This window comes from Trichechus manatus, unplaced genomic scaffold, assembly GCF_000243295.1.
Source record: "Trichechus manatus latirostris isolate Lorelei unplaced genomic scaffold, TriManLat1.0 scaffold00038, whole genome shotgun sequence".
Taxonomy (NCBI): domain Eukaryota; kingdom Metazoa; phylum Chordata; class Mammalia; order Sirenia; family Trichechidae; genus Trichechus; species Trichechus manatus.
In genome coordinates this window covers 15,887,229-15,908,847 of record NW_004443974.1, presented here as the reverse complement: position 1 = coordinate 15,908,847, position 21,619 = coordinate 15,887,229, and the positions used below count along the sequence as shown (strand labels likewise).

Below are 21,619 nucleotides of genomic sequence, written 5' to 3'. Positions count from 1 at the left end.
GTGGCTTAGTGGTTAAGCAGTTTGAACCCACCAGCCACTCCACAAGAGAAGAGACCTAGTGATCTGCTCCCTTAAGAATTACAGCCTAGGAAACCCTACGGAGCAGTTCTGCTCTGTCCTATAGGGTCACTATGAGTCGGAATCTACTCGATGGCACACAACAGCAACATGGGGTCACCATGAGTCTACTCCACAGCAGCTGACAACAGTGGCTAGTGATAATGTCCCTAGGTGGCACAAATTGTTTACTGTTGACTGCTAACCCAAAGGCTGTAGTTTGAACCCACCCAGCAGTACTGAGGAAGAAAAGGCCTGGCGATCTGCTTCCTTTAAGATTATAGCCGAGTAAACCCTAAGGGGTAGTTCTACTTTGTAACACGTATGGTCACCATGAGTTGAATCGACTCGATGGCAACTAATAACAACAATGGCTAATGATGTTGAGCATCTTTTCATGTGTTTATTATTTATATATCTTCTTTGGAGAAATGTCTATGCAGATCCTTTGTCCGTTTTTAAATTGGGTTGTCTTTTTTTTTATTGAATTGTAAGTCATCTTATAAATTTCTTACCAGGAGCCTGGAATCAGTCATTCTTCTAAGGAGCTTGGGTTTCTTATATTGAGAAATGGTATTTAGGGACCACAGTCTGAGTTCTAAGGTTGCTCATTGCTACCTTATGCTTGGTCACTGTTTCCAGGTCTTTTCAGTGGACAGAGCTTGGAAGTACATGTTTAGTTTCCTTAAAACAAAACACATCATGAATTTATAGTGATACTTCCAATTCAAATTCAGGACCACAAGGGTTTTTTAATTAACCTCATCAAACTTCTATCTTAATTTTCTTCCTCTCGCACCAAAAACCCCAGTTTTCAACAATATCAGCATAGTGACTCACGCTTTTTCCTACAGTACAAACACAACAATCTCAGAACAACAACATCAACTACCTCCATCAGTATGATTTTTAAAAAATGATGTAAGATTTTTAAAAATTATCCTATTAGGAATGTACAGTCAAACTCTATATTTTAAAATCACTTGGAATAGTTTCCCTTTGTGTGGTTACATAGTATATTTATTGAGTATTTACTGTATGCCAATGATTTTCACATGGTGTTGTGTGGAGCACCAGGGCCCCAGAGAATTGCTTCTCCCCCTTTAACGTGGGCAGCTCCACTTTTTATGGATTTCGTTAATGAAGTTTCTATGTAAGATTTTTTCTTAAGTACTCCACTGTTATAAAAAAAGGAAAAGGAGAAGAAAAGAAACAATTATTGTATGTAGTAGAAATTTTTTCTATCAAAAAAATCATCAAGTTTTTATTTCAGTTTTATACATTCAAGTTTTTTGGGGTTTTTATTGTTGTTTTAATTTTTTTTTTAAATAATAAAGTGACTTAAAGATGTCTCTCTTCCTTCTAATAACCCCCTCCCCAACCTATTTTTTTGTGAAGTTCAATAAGCATATTCTGTAATAAATCTGCTAACATAAAGCAGTACACAAACATTTACTTATTTTTTTTATAATTCTCAAGGACATTGAGTGTAGGAATTGTGGTGGCAGCATCTCCTCCTTTTATTTGACACACATGTACCTTCTGGTTCTGGTTACTCTGCTTAGTTATATTGCTTGGTTCAAAGGTCAAGAGATCTTTGTTTTATCTTTCAATTATCTAAAAGCTTCTTTAGGGCTTTTTTTTTTCCTGAGTGACTCCTGCAAGCTTTTATTGTTTGAATTGTAGCTTCTTGCCTCAACCACATTATTTTGCTTTTTGGATACATAGGTACACTGGTTTTAGAATTGTGCCCCCCTCTTCCCCTGCAACATAGACCCTGTCCAACACAGCTTCTAGATAGGTCTCATCATCATCCCACTTGCTGTGGTGGAAAATTTGAGATTGCCTCTGGCTGCCTTGCTTTTAGGTTGTACAAGGAATGCGAACCCTCTAGGAGCTGATTTCAGGAGTTAATTGCAACCCCAGTTTACTTTTGCATCTTGAGTGCTTAGTACTCTGCCCCTTCTTGATTGCATATGAGAAGGAAGATACTTCCTGTCTTCTGTTGCTGCCTTTTCCTACCACTTAGGATGTGGGCAGGGAAGGTCACTTTTTGTCACCATATAAAAAATATCACATTGGGTCAGACACCCCTGTGATTTCTTTACTCAATTTTAGTTACAGGAAACTCCTCCATTGGCCTATATTCAGTGTTCTTGGTGACCCAGACTCAATCCAAGGCATCTGAAGAACTTATCTTAGAAGAATTGACTGGTAGAGGCCTTGTGTCTGCTTCGTAAATGCATGTCTCCCTGGGCTGTGGTCCCCAACCCAGAATATTCACAGGGGCCAAAAAGTGACAGGATAAACAGATGGATCGGGATGGGGCATGAGCAGGAGCAGAAGGCCATGGGTTGTAGAACAGTGTGCTTTTCAGTTGAAGTGTGGTTTCCCTCTAGTCTAGTCTGGATGTGGAGGGTGTCGATCTTATGCTGTGTCCTTGAGAACCCTGTGGTCGGGGGCAGCGTGGCAATGAGTCTTAGGAGGTCGGTGTTGCCAGTGGGTACCGCGTCAGGAGCACTTTCATTGTGCAGTCTGTGTTCCTCTCTGGCAGGCAGGGCCTTTGTCTTAGTGTCAAGGAGAAAATGTGAAGATTAGTAGCGTTGTGCTGCTCTCTTACTTTAGCACCAGAGCTACAGTTTGACTTGCTGAAGGTCACTGAAGCTTATCCAGCACTTTGATCATTTTCCATCTGAAGAAAACGAATGTGGAAATAAAGTGTTACATATTTAGAAAATATTCTTTTTGACTTTAGAGAGCCAGTAATCCATGAACTGATCCAGTTGTTGGCTACAGACCCATAGTCAAGTGCAGCCTTTTTCCAGTTTTTTAACCTGTGCCTCAAGATGATGGAAAAACCTGACATCCCTGTCAGAAATTCTGGTAGCCCTTCCCTGTAAGAATCACTGCCATCTTCTGCATATCCCCAACAGCAATAAGATTTGTGATACTTTGTTTTCTGCATTTTGAAAACAAAATGAGATTTTTTTCTCTAATCCATGTATTAACACTGAGTTAGTAGTGTCTCCCTGGAAAGTCAGATAGCTGCCTGGGGACTATGCCTGCCTCCCTCCCAGGATTCTCGGATACCATGAGTCAGTTTACCAAAGCGTGCTTCAGACACACCCTGAAGTGGCTCTTGTATCCAAGCCCAAACTAAGAGTTTAACTAAACAGGTGAGCCATAATGAAATGGATCTCATGTGACTTGTTTTCTACAAGTATTTATTGATCACCTCCTGTGTGCCAGGCACTGTCCTGGGCACGTGGTATACAGTAGTTGCCAAGACAAGCTCATCTATCAGCAAAGGTCCACCAGCTTTAGCTACTGCCATCTGCCAAGAGGCACACATCTCAAAGATACCATGTTCTTCCACCAGGGAGAAGGCTGAGACCTTCAGTAGGAGGAGTTGGCCTCTTGCCAAGTTACAAGCAGGTCAGCTCTGAATGAGATTAGGGTGTTAACACAGTAGCCAGATGCGTGCATGTTTTAAGAGCTCTACTCTGTGATAGATAAGGCAAGTTGAGACTAAAGACCTTCTGGCTAGTCTGTTTGGACTGGAAGGTTGGTGGTGAATGAAAAAAGCTGCCTGCCGTTTTTCCACACTCTTTTCAAGCCTAGGCCAGTGGACTGGTGGAAGGAAGAGTTGTTGCAGTCTGGACACCATCTTGGAATTTGGGTGCGTGCTTTTACATGTGCGCCTGTCATTCCATGATTCTTTTGCCATCATTCATTAGTTGAGTTTGCACAGCTGCTTCTTCAGAAAGATGACAGTCTAATTATAATTGCTCATGAATCAATGAGGAATTGGAGGAATTTTTTCCTATGTCAGCAGATACAAATGTGCAGGCTTTTCTCTGTTCCTTTTGTCATGCTTAGGAGCCCTAGTGGTGCAGTGGTTAAGCGCTCAACTGCTAACTGAAAGTTCAGTGTTTCAAATCCACCAGCTGCTCTGTGGGAGAAAGATGTGGCAACTTGCTTGCATAAAGATTTACAGCCTTGAAAACCCTATGGGGCAGTTCTACTCTGTCCTGTAGGGTCACTGAGTTGGAATCAACTCGACAGCAGTGAATTTGGTTTTTTTAGGGTTTTTGGCACTGTTTGTAAAGAAGAGTGAACCTGAGCATGGGGCTTTCAAGTCACTTTGGTCTGGTGCTCCTTGATTCCCTGACTCCGTAATACTCTCCACATGGCCTGGCAATGAGCTTTTTAGGAAGTTCTGCTTCTCACATCCTCCTCCAGGCTACGGGGCTGCCTCAGTACTAACTGCAAGCCATTCTAATTTACATAGTCTCTCATCTCTCCATCCTTGTCCTATCTGTCATCCCCAGATAGGTAGCTATTCCTGAAATATTTGTAAAGTTTTATTTAACTTCTGAATTGTGGTAACAATAAAATATCAACATTCTTTTTGCTTCTAGTACTTGACTCTTAGAGATCTCACTTCTCCACATTTCTCTTAGATACTATAAAATGGAATGGCACTTATTCTGGCCATATAGAATATATGCTTTTAGTTTTTGTTTTGCTTTTTTTTAGTATTTCAGAAGTTATACATGTTCCTTGTAGAAAATTTAGAAAATACGAATAAACAATAACAAGAAGATAAGGGTTGTTTCATAGCCATGTTTTTTGTTCTATACATGTATTCTTGGTTTTGTGTCCAAAAATAGTTTCATACTATATATACCAGTGTACCATATGGGATTATTTTTTCACTTAACATTATATTAAGAACATCATTTCATATAATTACATATTCTTATTCCAACTTTGTTTTTAATAGCAGTATAACGATCCATTGTTTGGCTCTTTTTGTTTATGCCATCAGTCCTTATTGATGAATATTTAATTATGGAATATTGAATAGTCTAATTTTATCTATTATAAGTAATGATATGATGACCATCCTTTGTGGCTTAATTTTTGTACACATCCATGACATTTCCTTGGGCAAAAGTTCTTATAAGTAGAATGTAAATATTTAATGCTTTTGATATATACTGACAAGTCATCCTCTGAAAAGACTGCCTCAAGTCTTACTCCAACCCACTGTATCTGAAAGTTTCTATTTTATTATCAGCAAAGCTGGAAAAACTGGTATGCTTATTGATAATTGATATTTAGATATATGAATTTCTTCTTTAATATTTCATTCGGTGTGTTCACCTTTTTTCTAGTTTTGGGTTTGTTTTTTTTTTAAACAACCCTTGCTTTTTGCCTAATCACATGTTTTACACTTTTTATGTGTACCTTTTTTGAGTTTGCAGTCTTTGATTTAGGAACACACTTGTATATTACCCACTTACATCCATTGCTGCCTCTTCTGTTACAATAGAAATAGATGTTTATGCTGACAGCCTGAAACCCCTCATTAAACACAAGTAGGTCTTACCTAGACGTCCCTCTACAGGAGAATAGATAAATTGTCAGTGTACATACATTGGAAAACTACTCAGCACTGAAAAGGAACAGAAGGACTGGGTGGCTGAGGATAAATGAGAGTGACTGCTAATGGGTACAGGGTTTCTTTTTGGAGAGATGAAAATATTCTAAAATTGATTGTATTGATGGTTGCACAACTCTCTGAGCATACTAGAAGCCATTGAATTATATACTTTCAATGGGTGATTTTTTATGGCATGTGAATTATGTACCAATACAGCTCTTTAAGAAGATAGACAGTGATTCCATTTATATGAAGTTCTTGAACAGACAAATTAATCTAAGACAGTACAAGTGAAAAAGCGGTTGGGTTGGGGTAGATTGACTAGAAAGGGTGATGGAAGCTTTTTGTATTTTTTGAGTAGTGGTTACATGAGTATATGCAGTTTTCAAAACTCATTAAGCTGGAAAAATGCATTTTAATTGAAAAAAAATAACAAGTAGATCCTCACCTCTTCGTTTGTTTTTTTTTTTTACCCCTGTGATTTGAAAATGCTTGCTTTCTTTTTTTCTTTTTCTTTTGTACTTTACTCCTTTATCCTGGTATTTTAGTGATTCAAAAGTTATATCTTCTACTGGGTAAAGTGTTCTTAACTTTCTGTTCATTAACAAAGACCTTGAACCAGTTCATCATGGGGTACTGGCTGCCACCACACCCGTGACCAGCTCACTTTGGGAAACTGCCCGTTCCTGACGCCAGAGATTTCATCATTATTGGGCATCATCATACATGCAATATAATGGCATTAGGAAACTAAAAAGTAGTCCTTCCCCCACAAAGCGACTGGAAATCTACTGGGAATTTAATTTGTGCAATAAACGTAGTCATTTTGAGACAGTGGGATTTTTCATTTCCCCCTTCCAAGAGGAAGTGCCTTTATGCATTTGAGATGTCTTAGCATGCTATGAAGGTATTTTTGGAGAGTAGGGGACATTTTGGGAAGTCATGCAGAGTACCTGAGTCAAATAACACTTGCATTTATGGTGTGTGGGAAATCTGTAGGCACAGAAACGAGATACAGCAGTGGAGGACAGACAAGTGACCTACCTTGTTGTGAAGAATGAGCAATGAAAAGCAACTTTTCTGTGCCTCATTGCTCTTCTCTTGTGTGGGGTGTAGGAGCTGGTCAGACTTACCATTGAGAAGCAGGGGCGTCCGTCTCCAACAAGCCCAGTGAAGCCCAGCTCCCCGGCCTGCAAACCTGACAGGTAAGTGCTGACAAAACCCTCTGGTCACTGCTGTATTTGGTGGCAAAGTCTACACTTGAGAAAGAATGAGAGTCAAATTGGGTAGCCCACGTTAGGTACACTGTGTGGGGCCTGTAGTCTCTTTCAATGATATGTTCTGGATGAGGGTCTGTATTACTTTAAAATGTGTATATTTCACACACATTTTGGAGTATTGCCTGTTTTGAGTTTAAATATTCACTATGCTTATATCTAAGGTTTAGTGTGTGAGTGTGTACAGTGACCCATACCAGTGCTTTTCCTGACCGGCTTCCATTTCATAATTAGAAAGAACCTTTTAGGGTTGCATTTCGGAGATTTGGCTTGAGAGCATTTAAGGTTTTGTAATATTATCTTTACCAAGAAAGTAAACCGAGGGTAACACGGATCATTTTAATGGTTTGCAACAATTTCTACTACAAGCCCCTAGTAAAAATATGAAACATAAATTCAGAGCATTTTAGGGAGACTTCAGATCATTTATGCTAAAGATTCCTTTTACAGATGATGAAGCTGATGTGCACAGTGGGGGCTCGGCCAGAATCCTGTTAGGGATCAAACCGGACTTGAAGCCTCATCTGACCTGGAGTCCAGTGCTCTTGTGTTGAGAGCTCCTGCTTCACAGCCTGTCCCCAGCCCCATCATCCCTTTGCCCTGGTCCCATTCATTATCACCCTCTCAGGACCTCCTGTAACCCCAACTTCTTTTACATTCTGCAGCCAGTCTGAGCTCCCCCTGACAGATCGAGAGATGGAGATTCTAAACAAGACAACTGGGATGTCACAGTCGACTGAGCTGCTCCCAGACTCTGCGGATGAAGAGGTCGCACCTCCCAAGCCCCCTTTACCTGGCATCCGAGTGGTTGATAATAGGTAATGATGCTATCACACTAATTTCTATTTTTCTGGCACTTCCCCCCATTACCACCTATTTGTGATATAATTTGATGAATGAATAGGTAGAGTGAGCAAAAAAAGAAGATGGTACAGTTAGGATAAGAACTTAGAGCTCAATCCCTTTCTCTTTAGAAGCTTTGAAAGTTTGACCTGAAGTATTACTGCCCTTGCCTTTTAGCCTTAGCCAAGTGAAAACTGGTACAATGTATTCTATTAAAGGGAAAAAAAAAATTTTTTTCTCATTTTAGTTTTTTTTTTGGTGTTACTGACTTGACTTTAAGCAGGAGAGTAGGGCAGGAGTTGAAAGTGTGAAAACTAGGTGTGCAAGAGTTTAATAATGAAAGAATTCTACATCCTGTGGTATCTTTCTAAATAATTTTCGTTTGAGTTGTTTGATTTGATTGGAGTTGTTGGTCTGTTTCAGCCCTCCACCAGCATTGCCACCCAAGAAAAGACAGTCGGCTCCATCCCCTACCCGAGTGGCTGTAGTGGCCCCCATGAGCCGAGCTACCAGTGGCTCTAGTTTGCCTGTTGGAATTAATAAGCAGGTAATGCAGCCCCATCTGGAAAGGCAGAGGAAGAGTTTGAGTTCTAGGATTTGGTTCCTAAAGCTGAAAGAAACCAAGTGGTCTTCAGACCCTGCTGTTAGTCCGAATGAGACGATCGCTATTGGAGGGGTTGAAGTCTTCTTAGTCTTCCTTCTCTCTCCAAGACATGGTAGAAGTTCCCATATGGGGAGTGGGGAGAAGGAGACTGGAGCCAAAGGGACATCTCCTGAGGACAGCTGAGTCCAGCCTAAGGACCTTCTTTTGCCACACGCTGAGAGTTCCTAAAGGCTTCTTTCTCTTTAGTCACAGATACATTCTTTTATTGCTTACATCAAAGATGGGCCTTTCCAACAGGTTTCTGAGCTTGATGGTATTTCCTTCTCTAGGTTAATGTACTGATTGCTTCTTCCCTGTTCTCTGCCACCACTTCTCAGAAGTGACTGGGTTTGTTTTTTTATTTTTCCACATGAGGATTTTGACGTTGACTGTTACTCACAGAGACGACTCTCAGGAGGCAGCCACTCATACGGCGGAGAGTCCCCTCGCCTTTCCCCCTGCAGCAGCATAGGCAAGCTCAGCAAGTCGGATGAGCAGCTGTCCTCTCTGGACAGGGACAGCGGGCAGTGCTCCCGGAACACAAGCTGTGAAACACTAGGTGAGCTGTAGGCCTCTGTGCCCCCACTCTGCTTGGGCAGACTTCTTCATTCTGTCTCATCATTTTGCGGTAGTTTCTTTGGAGTCATACAGTTCTGGGTTCAAATCCCAGGTAGGCCAGTTATAGGCTTTGTGACCTTCATCAAGTCATTTAGAAGCTGAGCCTCAGTTTCCTCATCTACAAAATGAGGATCACAATATCTACATCCTGAAGAGGCTGAAAGTTTACATGAAATAACAATGTGAAACCACATAGGAGATACTCACATGCTAGCTATTGTTACTGTTAATCTGTCAGTATGCCGTTTGACTCTCCACCAAAATTAAGAGCCATCTGTGCTCAGAGCTGGAAACAAAGGGGGACAGCCCCTGACAACATTTGCCAGAAGTTAAAGGCAAGCTAGCAGCACATGCTGACTTCTCATCAGTGCTGAATTTGTGCAGGTGTGTTTGTGTGAAAGTAGGAAGGGCAGTTTGACAATAGATTTAAAGAGAATAAAGCTGTAACATCCCTTGAACTACATATTACACCAATAACAATTTATTCTAAGAACATAATTAGAGATTTGTAACAAGATTTCTGTCCAAGGATGTTAATCTCAGCATTATTGGGAGTAGTAAAATACTAGAAACAATCTAAATACTCATTGGTGGGAAATTGGGTGAATTATAGTACACTCATTTGATGAAATAATATGTAGCTATTAAAAATCACTTGTGATAAATTAATAAATGGAAAAAAATCCAAGATTGTTTATGTGGTATTTCTTAGTTTGATTTAAAAAAAAATCCTAGGAAAAAAAGACTTTAAAGAAATACATCCAAATGCAGGTGGTGATGATAGTTAGGTTATGGGATTATGGATGATTTTTGTTTTCTTGATATAGTTTGCTTTCCATATATTCTACAATGGTCATGTATTTTTCTTTAAGTAAGTAAGTAGAAAAATACAAAGAATAGTATAGCAAACAGTGGTATTCTCCTGTGTTTTACTTTTATAATCAGGGAAAACAATGAAGAATATAAAATAAAGTGAGAGCACTGTATAGATGAGACCAAAGACATGTTGTTGCCACAGTATAATGAGCAAGATTGGGTAAAATAAGAATGGTGAGATTGTTTTTTTCTGTGAGCCTGTGACTAACAGATATTTTTTTCCCCTGTTGTGAATGCAGATCACTATGATCCCGACTATGAATTCCTCCAGCAAGACCTCTCTAACACAGACCAGATACCTCAGCAAGTGGCCTGTAACCTTAGCCCGTTGCCGGAGTCCTTGGGGGAGTCTGGGTCTCCATTTCTTGGCCATCCTTTCCAGCTGCCTCTTGGCAGCTGTCCCCAGCCAGAGGGGCCCTTGGCCCTGGGGCAGCAGACAGACACACCGCCTGCTCTCCCAGAGAAGAAGCGCAGGAGTGCAGCCTCCCAGACCACGGACAGCTCTGGCTGCAAGGTGTCCTACGAGCGACACCCTTCACAGTATGACAACATCACCGAGGATGACCTGCAGAACCCAGCCTCAGTCCAGTCTGTCCCCTTCACACCCTTTGCTGCTGTTCTCCCCTTTCAGCAAGGAGGATCTCCAGCCCCTGTCGAGTTTGTGGGTGACTTCACTGTTGCTGATTCAACGGGTGACCCAGAAAAACCACCTCCTCTACCAGAGAAGAAAAACAAACACAGTAAGCTTTCGCTGAGCTAATGTAAGGAAGCACATTTTGTAACATGAAGTGGTGGTATATTTTATTCAAGCATTAGGCCAAAATCAAATCAGTGGCCTCATTATTTCATAAAAGATAGGTACTCGGACACCTCTGGCAGCCTTGATTTGTCGATACTGGTGATTTTTAAAAACCAAAATTTGTAAAAGCCTGATAAGCTGACCTCTCCGGTGGTCTTTATAAAAGCTTCGACCTGAGCTCCACAAACCCAGAGTGCTCCTTCTGCCCGAGAGCAGGAGGCACTGACCCTTCTCACCTGAACACACAGTGACAGAGCGGCACGGCATTCAGGGCTGCCTTCCTGCAACACCTTCAGAAAGCAAGGTAGAAATTTGAATTTTAAAAACAGGAATTTCCTAGCACATGCTAGTTTTCTGAGAATCCCTGCAAGTATGCAAGGTGGCTGTTTAGAGAAACATAGCTGGGCGCTAGCCCTGCCCTCTGTCTGCAGGCACTGAAAACAGCATGCTCAAATAATGACAGGAAATTTGAAGATGCTTGGCAGGTGTAGCTGAGGACACTTCATGGATCAGACGTTTTACTCTCTTTATATTACTAGGGCCCATAGGAGAACTGACCCTTTGAATATTTGTATTTTGAGTATTTTCCAACTGTAAATTTGCCCTAAAATTCCTAATTAGAGTTCTAGTGGAAATTTTATTTTCTGCTAGCTCTCCTAACTACTCCACGTTGTAGAGCGTTTCCTGTCTCTCTTTCTCTGTCCCCACCCTCTCCCTGACTTCACAAACACAATTCTGCTTCACTCTTCTTGGGCTGACCAGCTCTCTCCATCCTGATGTGAATGTGGCCAACTCCAGGACTCCCTGGCCTCAGCTGAAGCATCCAGCAGAGGACTTCAGGGAGCTAGGAACTGAATCTCCATTCCAAATTCCCAAATGAGAGCCTCCCCATTCTCAGAGAAGGGAAGACCTAGCTGCTTAGACTAGCAGGGTTTATCCCGAGGGCCGCCTGGGTGGTCCAGGGAAGGAAGACAGTAGGAGGCTGTAGCTGATGGTGTAATGTACTCCCCAGCTCCTCACTGGGTGTTGCCCTCCTTGCATAATGGCCTCAGTGGTGTGGTCCCCCAGCTGGGGGAGAGCTGGCTCTGTAGGGCTAATGATGTCATTTCCATCTGTTGTTTAAATTTGCTCATTAAAAACCAGGGCACTAAGTAGAGGGGGCTACAAACAGCAATGCCAAGAATCTTTCCCACTGTGCTGCCCCTTCTGCACGCAAAAGTGTGTAAAGAGCTACTGTCCTCTTTCCTCCACCCATATTTACCTTGATTTGAGCATCCTTCTGTTTTAGGCTCACCCCCTTTCCTTTTCTGGGATTCCTCTGAACTCAAAACGCAGGGAAGGCTTGCATTTCACGCTAACTGTGACAGCGTAAGATGCTGGCTGCCGTGGGGCAAGCAAGCCCTCATTCTTCCAGCTTTAGAACAGGTGCTGGGCAGCAGTTGTCCTCATGCTAGGGGGCTGTGAGGAGGGGAAGGGAAGGGAGCATCCTTTCATCCTTTTGAACAGCCTGAAGCCTTAAGTGGCTGAAAATAATTTTCTATTAATTTATGTATCCATTTTGATGCGTTATCCCATTCATCAATGTCCGTAGCATTTGTGCCTGCAAACCTTTTGAAAACTAATAGTAGTTTAAGTTGTGATGTACCCTGAGCTAAAGCTTTATATATCCTATTTATTTAACCCTTACAACCATCTGTGAGATGGCCATTATTTTCCATTTTATAGAGGAAAAGACCGAAGCTTAGAGGAATTAAGCAGCTTGCCTGAGATCAACATGCAAGTGGGTGGCAAATCCGTGATTCAGACCCAGGCCTCTGTGGTCCCAGAGCCATTGTTTTAACCAATATGTTACACTGCCTCCCTCACTAAGTGGAAAGGGCTTCAGCCCTCTTTGAATAGGCCCTGCCCAGTTTCAGGTAGTGACCCCGTGCAGTGGGGTAGTCTTTTCTATACCCTAAACTTAAGGCATCCAGAGGCTTGGATTCTAGTCTTGAATCTGCTGTTTACTTCCTGTGGGAAGCCTCAGAGAGTTACAGTCTGCAACTCCAGAATTCCCCATGGAAAACACCTCACAAAGTTGCTCTGAAGGAAGAATGAGATCATAGCTATGGTTTGTATTTGCTAACAACAGACAAGCCTCAGACACGTACAATTTCAATGTCATAGAGTGTCCTCGTCCTTTGGAGATGCTCTGAAGGAGTGTCCCTGGCTCCTCTCGCCAAGGGCAGCCACACGAGCCCCTTGTGCTGGACGAGCACCAAGCTTTGTGGTCTGCCCACCTAAAGACCCCACAGTTCTGGGTGCAGTCGGGAGCACAGCCTATTGAACCTTCTGAATAATGTTGGCAGCTCTGGTTTCTGATCCATCATGCTGGGCTGCTTTTGAAATGGCCTGGCCCTCCTTGTTTCTGAAAGGTTGTGAAACATCACTGCTGTTTCTCCATGCTTGGTTAGCAGGTCTTTGGAGAGTCTTCAACGATCAAGAGGTCGTAGAGACATTCTGGAAAGATTATAGTTTTACTAAAATTTCCCATTTTAGCCAGCAGAAAGTGATTGTGTTTAGTCTTTTAAGGGAGCAATTAGTAGGCATTTTGGGATGACCTTCACAGGCTTGCATCTTCCTCTAGAACTTAGTGGTGTTGACTCTGTAGTGTTAAAGAAAAAGCATTGTGCGGATCAGGGAGACTGTGAGCTGCACTTTTGTTTTTGCGGTAACGGCAGCTGACCTTGTGCAGAAACCGTGTTCTCATCCTGCACACCTCTAAGGCCAAGTTCCACTCAGTGCTGACTGGAGCTCATAAGAATGCTTATTTATTATTAAAGGGGGGCTTTGAACCCCCTTTCTCAGTGCAGGGTGCCAAAAAAACATACCGTGTAAGAGCATTTCCTACATACCTGGACCCAAAATGAGATGCAGGAAAGAAAATGATAAACCCCCTACATTTGTGATTGCCCACCTCAGCTAAGCGTCTCTGTCCTTTAGTTTTCTGACTAGTTAATAGGTCTCCATTTAAGCCCCTGACTTTGTGGTTACATGAAAATACAAAAGTGAGTACTGCAAGACTATCCTTGAGACTTTCTCTTGGTCATCTGAATTTCAGCCCCACCCAACAGTTGCTCCTGACACTTTGAGACAGGATCCAAGGGGACAGTGATCAATGATGCTTCCTTGCTTGTGCTTGCCACACACCGACTTAAATTCCTTTGCTTCCAAACCTGAGGCCCCTTTTTCTTCCCAGCTCTCATTGTCACATTCCATCCCTCTTAGTGTGTGTGCAACAACTCTGTATGTATGTTAATTAGTATTCATTCTTAACCGTGTATTAAGGAGGCCTAACAGTGCCTTTTGTCTACAGATTGTTACATACATTATGTATAGGGAATGTTCTAACAGCTAGGAGCTTCCTCCACTACCTAGAGAAGGGAAAGAGAGTACACGATTTCAGGAAACGTATCTTCACAGGTGTCTGCTTGACCTAGACTCTGCTGTGGGGGATGCCATGTAAGTGGTCCATGTAAGTGGGACTGGAGACAGGGCCCATGCTTATCTCAACCCTCACAGCTTCATGAAGGACATCAGGAGGGCTGTGCTGTACACAGTCAGCTCAAACTTTGTGTCTCCCAGAACCCTGTGGATTTCAGGGTCTGGAGTCTTCAGAAGGACCTGGTTCTGTGGGTGGCGAGGCTCAGATCCTTAACCCTGAAATATCACGAGTAAAGTGTATGCTGATGCTCCCACGTGAGGGCTGAGGGCTCCGCACCTGCTTCAGTGAGAAGGTGCCTGCGGAAGATGACATCACCGAGATGTGACAGCTGAGCTCTTTGTTCTGCTGACTTCTCACCTCCCCAGGCGGGTGAGATCCCTGCTGTTGTTCGCTGCAGATGTCTCTTTGTTGGTGGTGCCACAAGGAGCAGGCGAGCCCGGCCTGCCCACTAGGCGGCTGTGTTGGTGCAGGCAGCTCCACTGTGAGGCAGCAGCTTAGCATAAGATGGCAGGTGTTTGTGAATGGATTTTTAGGGAGGAGAGGGTACAGTGCATCTATTTGAAAGTCAGCACTTTTTTCCTCACCATTTGCCCTTCTCACTAGGATGTTGTATAGCCTTTCAGCTGAAAGGAGAGAGTTGAATTTCTTGCATACCCAGTAGGTACTTTACTAGACGTACTCCAGGGGCTGTAGCCTGGTAAAGCCGTTTCTGGTTTTGCAAGTCACTAGGGACAGTTGCTGACGGACATGTGTTCTTCCAGTCATTCATTCCAAGTATTTATGGAACACCTCCTGTGTGCCAGGCACTAATAATACAGCAGTGACCAACACAGACTCAGTCCCTGCCCTCATGGAGTGTCAACTCTTGATGGGGAGGCAGTAGTAAATGCTGTTGGTTCTACTTTCAAATCTATCCTGAACCGAACTACCTCTCATCACTTCCAACACTCCCACTGTGATCTCTCACCTAAACACCCACAGCGGCCCTAGAATAAGTAGAACCCTTCACCATGTTCTGAATAAAACCTGCGTCCTTGGCTCTGCTCACACAGCCCCCTGAGCTGGCCCCTGCCTGGTAGAGCCTCGTCTCCTTTCAGTCTCCCCATGCAGCTGTGGTCTGCCCTCCTGGGCCTTCTTCCCAGCCTTGGGCCTTTGTATCGCACATGGTGGGGAAGGCTGTCACCCTAATCATCACACGGTTCATCCATATTCTTGAATAGCACCCCCATCGCACCTTGCTTTACTGTTCACCACGGGACTCATTTCTAACAGTCCACCATGTTTGTCAATTGTCTGTCTCCCTAAGCAGAATGTGAGCTCCACAAGGGCAGTGGATTTGTGTTGCTGGTCACCATGTGGTCCCAGCACCTTCGTCAGTGCCTAGCATAAACTAGGTGTTCAGTGAGATGGGAGGCATGAAGAAAGCCCACAGATAACTAACTGCAAGTTACGGGAAGTGCTAAGAAGGGACCAAATGAGGGACACAGCTGGAGACTAGTGGGGACGCAGCTGGTCCTGATGAGCCTCTCAGTGAACATAAGCTGAGCCATAAAGGCAAAGAGTTGGCCTCAGGAGGGTCAGAGGAAGAGCATTTGGGCCAGCAGGAACAGCATGTGCAGGAATCCCTAAGGTGTTTGTTCCAGGAGCTAAGAGAAGGTAGTGTAGCTGGAGCTGCGTGAGAGAAGCATGGAACGGTGCAAGTTGGGATTGACCAACTCCGCCGGGCCTTGTGAGCCCCTTCAGAGCCATGATGTCACTCAGAGTGTGGCCGGAAACTGCCAGGGGGTTTTCAGCACAGGAGTGAAGTGCACCCATGTACTTCCTAAGGAAATCACCCTGACTGCCTGGCTGCCAGGAGAAGGATTGGGGGTTCTCATAGCGTGGCAGCCCCCAATCCCACTTTAGCCTGCGTTTCACTAACAGAGTGCAGCCAAGAATGCAAGGGGCTGCCTGCCATCCACTGCCCTCTCTGTTCTGCAGTGCTGGCCTACATGCAGCTGCTCGAGGACTACTCCGAGCCCCAACCCTCCATGTTCTACCAGACGCCGCAGAACGAGCACATCTACCAGCAGAAGAACAAGCTCCTCATGGAAGTGTATGGCTTCAACGACTCCTTCAGCAGTGGAGACTCAGCACAGGAGCTGGCCCCACCCCCTGCCCTTCCCCCAAAGCAGCGGCAGCTGGTAAGCGGCCCCCTCACAGTTCTTATCTGCCCATCATGACCAGAATCTTCAATCCTAACAGGTCTCTAGGAACTAGAATGATCTTCCTCGGGGGGCAGGCTTAACTCGGTTTTCTTCCATGTCGGGGCCCTTGGCGTGTGTGTTGGACTTGCCATCTCCCACTCGGGTGCTTTCACATCCTCCTAATCAGCTCACTGGCAGCCTGGCTCTCACTTGCCTGTCTCCCTCCCTGGTGGCAGTGGGTGGTACCTTTCTTTTCCACAGCAGCCTGATGCAGCTGGGACTGGCTTGTACTCAGAATATTTGCTTTCTCTGCAGACAGTCACTTGTATTTTTTCTCTCTTCTTTGGCTCAAACGTAGACCTCCCAGAAAGGAGGGACTTAATCAAAGCACAGGGCATGGTCTGTGTACGGGCCATCTGTGGGCTTGATTTACATAATGGACCTAACTCTATAGAGTGACTTATAGTCCAGTTCTTGCCAGGGATGGCCCATTTAAAGCAAGCTCTATTGAAAGCAGGATGGCTATACACAGAGCCACTTTGTATTTCAGGCATAGCACCCTTCCTTCTCTGAAAAACATCTCCCGTGTTAAGGACTTTCATACACATAATAAAGAAAAAGTCAGCACAGAAGACAGGCTGTCCTGCTGTGGCCAACCTGTAAAACGAAGGGAATTCGTACAAGGATTGGGCAGGTTGGGTAGCTCAGGTAGGCCTGTCGTGTGTCTCTGCACCTTTTTCTCTCTGCTACCAGTTGACTAACCTAGTGGACTCTGGTCAGTTTTTTAGAATCGAAGCATATCATCCAGCCATGCTCTCTAGGAAGAGTACACCCCAGAAGGAAACCCTTGACTTTCAGAGCTGAATGTGCTGTTTTGCTTGTATGCTGGCCAGTCTGGTAGCTTTTTATTAAGAGAGGGGACAGGTGTGGCTAGCAGGACCGTCTTTTATCCATTGCAAGAGGACATGAAGGTGCTACCCTGACTTCTTGGAGGCAAATACCAACTGGAGGACAGACATCCCTGGGTTACTGCTTACAGCCCTCAGGAGCTGTGGGACTTGGGACTCTGCAGTCATATGAGGACTGTACAATCATATAATGAAGCATTGAGCCCAAGCCCAGTCCCCGGAGTTTCCACATTGAATAGGCTCAGAAGTCTATATCACGGTGCTGGCCAAGCCATCTTTTTATTTCATTTCAAGAATCACAACCAACCAGTTCTGAGTTCCAGTTCTGCCACTAACTAGCTGTATCACATGTGCTGTGCTCTGGGTCTCAGTTCGTCTGCAAAATGAAACTGATGCCATTTGCCCTGCCAACCCCATGAACACCCAAATATGCCCAAATATATGTTTTAATTGCTCTGAAAGTGTTTCACAAAAGGATCTTCACCACAGAAAAATGAATGCCTACCCTAGGGAATCATCACCTAAAATGTTTGGCTCTGTACGAGAGGATTTAACACCCCTGCTGAGCCAGATTTCATTGATTTGAAATATTCTTATACTCTCCTACCCGTGTCCACAAGTGCACATCGGATGTCTTTGGGCATCTCCTTTGTACCAAGGAGTTCCACAGGCTCCTGAGTATTTGGAGACAGATCCCTAATGAGCATACTTGGGATCAGCACCCATCCTGCAGCAGCACACTGGTGAGAGGCAACTGGGATAGAGGCCCTCAGAGAGCACCAGGAGTGGAACGCCTCCCACATGTGAGCATGGGCTTTCGTATGACTTCACACAGTCCTCGCCACAGCTCCCGTCTTGACCGTTTTTAGTAAACTGAGGCTTCAGGAGCCTGAGAGACTTATTCAGAGCCCAGAGCTAGAAGTGGGAACCCAGGCCAGCTCTCACTGAAGCCCAGATGTACCACATGCACTGTGCTGGCTGCTTGCTAGTGTACCCTCTCTCAAATGAGGATGTGGGAGGTGTCCTTGTTTCACAGATAAAAATAGTAATAATAGTTACTCTTATCTGTTGGCCTTTGTACTCTGTGGTAGGCACAGTTCTAAGTACTTTGGACATATTATCTCATTTAATCCTCCCCAGAGTCCTACCCAGGAGCTGCCATTGTTACCCCATTTTACAGATGAAAAACCTGAGGCACAGCTTTAGGTAATGCCTAAGGCCAAACAGCTCATAGATGGCAGAGCCCAGATTCTAGCCCAAGCAACCTGCCTCCCAGCCTGCACTCTGGTGAAGCATAAATCACCTCACGAATTTGCACCCCACGTGGGAGGAGCTCAAAGCCCTAAATAAGTGGCAGAACCAGGATTCAAACCCTGGTCTGTATGGCTGCAAGCCTGCTTGTCCTTATTCCACCTTACCGCCTGCTTCCAGTGGACACAATTTGTATGAAAGTTAACTTTTTAAATCTGTCATAAGGAAAAGAAGGAGGGTATCCTCTTGTTCACGTAGCCTTCAGCAGCTATTTTTGATCCCTGAACTGATCCACGAAGCTACCCCATCCAAAACGCCCCTGAGCAGAATTAGGTAGCCAGCACATAGCATTTATGTATGTATTATATATATGCTTGATTGTTCTCTGCTTTTCTCCCTTCTTCCCTGTCATCTCTCTTCCCTTCTGTTCAGCAGGCCTCCTATGCTGCTTCTTCCTTCTCCTCTATCTCCTACTGTGTCCAGCAAACTAAAGTGACCTTCACGCCCGAGGACGGCAGTGCCACTCAGGGCATCAGTGTGTCCGTCTCTAACTCCTTTCTCAGCCGGCACGGCAATTTACCTGTGCCCTCGGTGAGTTGCTACCTGCCGTTCTTTAATTGGAAACATGTGTACATGATCGTTCATTTGTACCTGTACTTCCTGATGGTGTGTGCTGCTCATTGCTGGTTCTGTCCTTCTGCAGGATCCCTGCACCTAGATGGGAAAGGGCATGTGTGGTTGGTTGTCTGTGGCCTTAAGAACTGTAGATTATCCGAGTTGAGAGGGGTAGAGATGGGGAAAAGTTAGCGGCCACATTTGGAGCGTTATCATAAAATAAAGTGGCAGAGATGTTTTGGCCTTTTTATTCTCATCCCACATTGAGCTTTAGCTCAGCCCTGTGAGTGTTCTGTATTTAAAAGAGAAGATTCCTCACATAGAAAGCAAGATCAAGAAGAGCGGGCTTTACCAGGTACATGATGGACTTTGAGTTTGAGGGCTGTATCAGTTAGCTTTTGGTGCATAACAAATCACCTTTGTGGCTTAAAACAACAATGACCATTTATCATTGCTCAAAACACAGATTACTAGGGTGGTTGTACTGATCTGGTCTAGGCACGACTGATTTTGACTGGGCTTGCTCACATCTCTGGGACCTCAGCTGGGACAGTTAGACCGATTTGGCTGTGAAACATGGTCTGTCAACCTCTATCAGGTTTGCACACATGCGACTGGCAGGGTTCCAAGAAAACGAAAAAAAGTGTGCACAGATTTTAAGGCCTATGCTCAGAATTAGCACCATGTCACTTCCAATGCATTCTCTTAGTTAAATCACAAAGCCAGCCCAGATTCAGGGAATGGGGAAGGAGACTGCACCTCGTGAGGGGTGTTGCTGCTAAATCACACTGCAAAGGATATAGGAAGGGGAAGAGTTGCAACCATTTTTGTAAACAGTTTACTACTAAGGCTTTGCTATTTTTGTTTTTGGGTGCTGTGCCGTCAAGTCGATTCCGACTCATAGCGACCCTATGTGACAGAGTAGAACTGCCCCATAGGGTTTTCTAGGCTGTAATCTTTACAGGAGCAGATTGCCAGGTCTTTTCTCCTGCAGAGCCGCTGGGTGGGTTCGAAGTGCCAACCTTTCAGCACCTTAGGGGATAGTAACACTTAAGGAGGCACAGTGCTAGTCTTTTATCTTTCCCTGGAGTTTATATCCAAGAACCTAAAATAGCCACCATTCTTCCTTTAATCTGTTAAAATGAAACTGAGCAGCAGTGAAAAGAACTTTGGAACAGAGCTGAGTTCAGATCCCACTTAAAATCTGTTTGACCTTGGGTAATTCACTTATCCTCCCTGGGCCTCAATTTCTTTCCTTTGGGATTGTATTTTCTCTGCCTCATAGGGTAATTGTGAGGATTATATGAAATAATATGAACCTTTCAAGCATATAGTAAGCTTAGAAAGTATATCATTATTGTTCTTGTTCTTTATTACTTTAGCAATAAGAGTTCTAGATTCTCTTCTTGGCTCTGCTTTTAATTCTACGCACAATTGCTTGGACAAATGGCTTAGCCTATTTGGGTTTTTCTCTCCCCCTCTATAAATGATGAGATTGAACCAGGTGACTTTTAAAGACTTATCCAAACCCAAGTTCCCAGTTTGATTTTGCTGGCTTCCATTTTTTAAAACTATCCAATGCCCAGGGTTAAGACAGTCCTGCCCGTTTTGAGGGCCTTGGAATACATTGTCTCTATTGGGTGCTAAAGCTTAACTTTTTAGAGCCCTCAGCAAACCTGCAAGTGCTACAGAAAGGCTAAATACTACCTCACCCTCTCCACACCAAGCCCGGTCACAAAGATACCCTCTCTTTCCCAAGAAAGCACCTCTAGCAAGCTCTTTTCACAAATCTTGTAAAACGTGGCCTTTAGATAATCCCAGCTTTTGACTATTTTTCCTCTCTGTGAACAGAAAATAAGTGTGCGTTATCCTAAGAGTTTCTACAGTCTCCCTTTTGAGCAGTTTAGGGTATGAGGACTGTGAATGAGCTAGACTGTTTGCTACAGAATGAAAGAAAACTCAAGGGCATTTTAATTAAGTTTGGGTATGAACATCATAGTTTTTATCCATAGAACATAGGGGAGTCTTGAGACATTTTGCATCTGAAACACTGCATTCTAAGCACCAACTCCATGAAGAGCCCAAGGGGATGAGATCATAAAGGTACTTTATTTCATTAAAAGGAAAGTACACTTCAGGCCACAAGAGCCTCTAGTAAGGCTTAAGTGTTTGGAATATTTGACATCTAATATGTTGAAATACCAGAAAAGTTAGTGTAGTGCCAACATATTCATTATATATTCTCTACTTAAATTCTAAAAGAGATGAGCCCCAGACAGAGAGGCCTTTATTCCTAAATTTCTTCATTCCATTGTTTATGGGCCTGTGTCATCAGTCCAGCATGGAATTCCAGAGGAGTGCCATTTATGAATACAGCAGTTGTCAAACCTGAAGACCCTTCACAGGGTTCTTGGTACAGTGGCCTGTTATGGCTACTGAAAGTTTTTTACCATTGAAAACTTCTTGCCAAGGAATTTGTAGAGCAATAAATCTGCATCGAACAATTTAGAATGAAATGGGTGCTAGAAAAGTATTCTTGTTCACTCTTCCTAAGATCCAAAAGATCAGTTTAATTCAATAAGCAGGGGTCATCTCCTGTAAATAGGTCAGATT

The 21,619-nt window shown here is 43.8% G+C and overlaps 1 protein-coding gene across 3 annotated transcripts in view; it reads left to right on the top strand.

Annotated features, from left to right (window-relative positions):
• RAPGEF1 (Rap guanine nucleotide exchange factor 1) overlaps positions 1–21,619 on the top strand; it is an 82,858-nt gene that overhangs the window by 23,417 nt on the left and 37,822 nt on the right. For all 3 annotated transcript variants that reach the window (XM_023730824.1, XM_023730823.1, XM_023730822.1), the window contains 6 exons: positions 6,623–6,711; positions 7,449–7,601; positions 8,050–8,173; positions 8,645–8,828; positions 10,003–10,503; positions 16,027–16,229. In XM_023730824.1, coding sequence (XP_023586592.1) covers positions 6,623–6,711; positions 7,449–7,601; positions 8,050–8,173; positions 8,645–8,828; positions 10,003–10,503; positions 16,027–16,229 — 1,254 coding nt within the window. The remainder of the gene's footprint in view (positions 1–6,622; positions 6,712–7,448; positions 7,602–8,049; positions 8,174–8,644; positions 8,829–10,002; positions 10,504–16,026; positions 16,230–21,619) is intronic.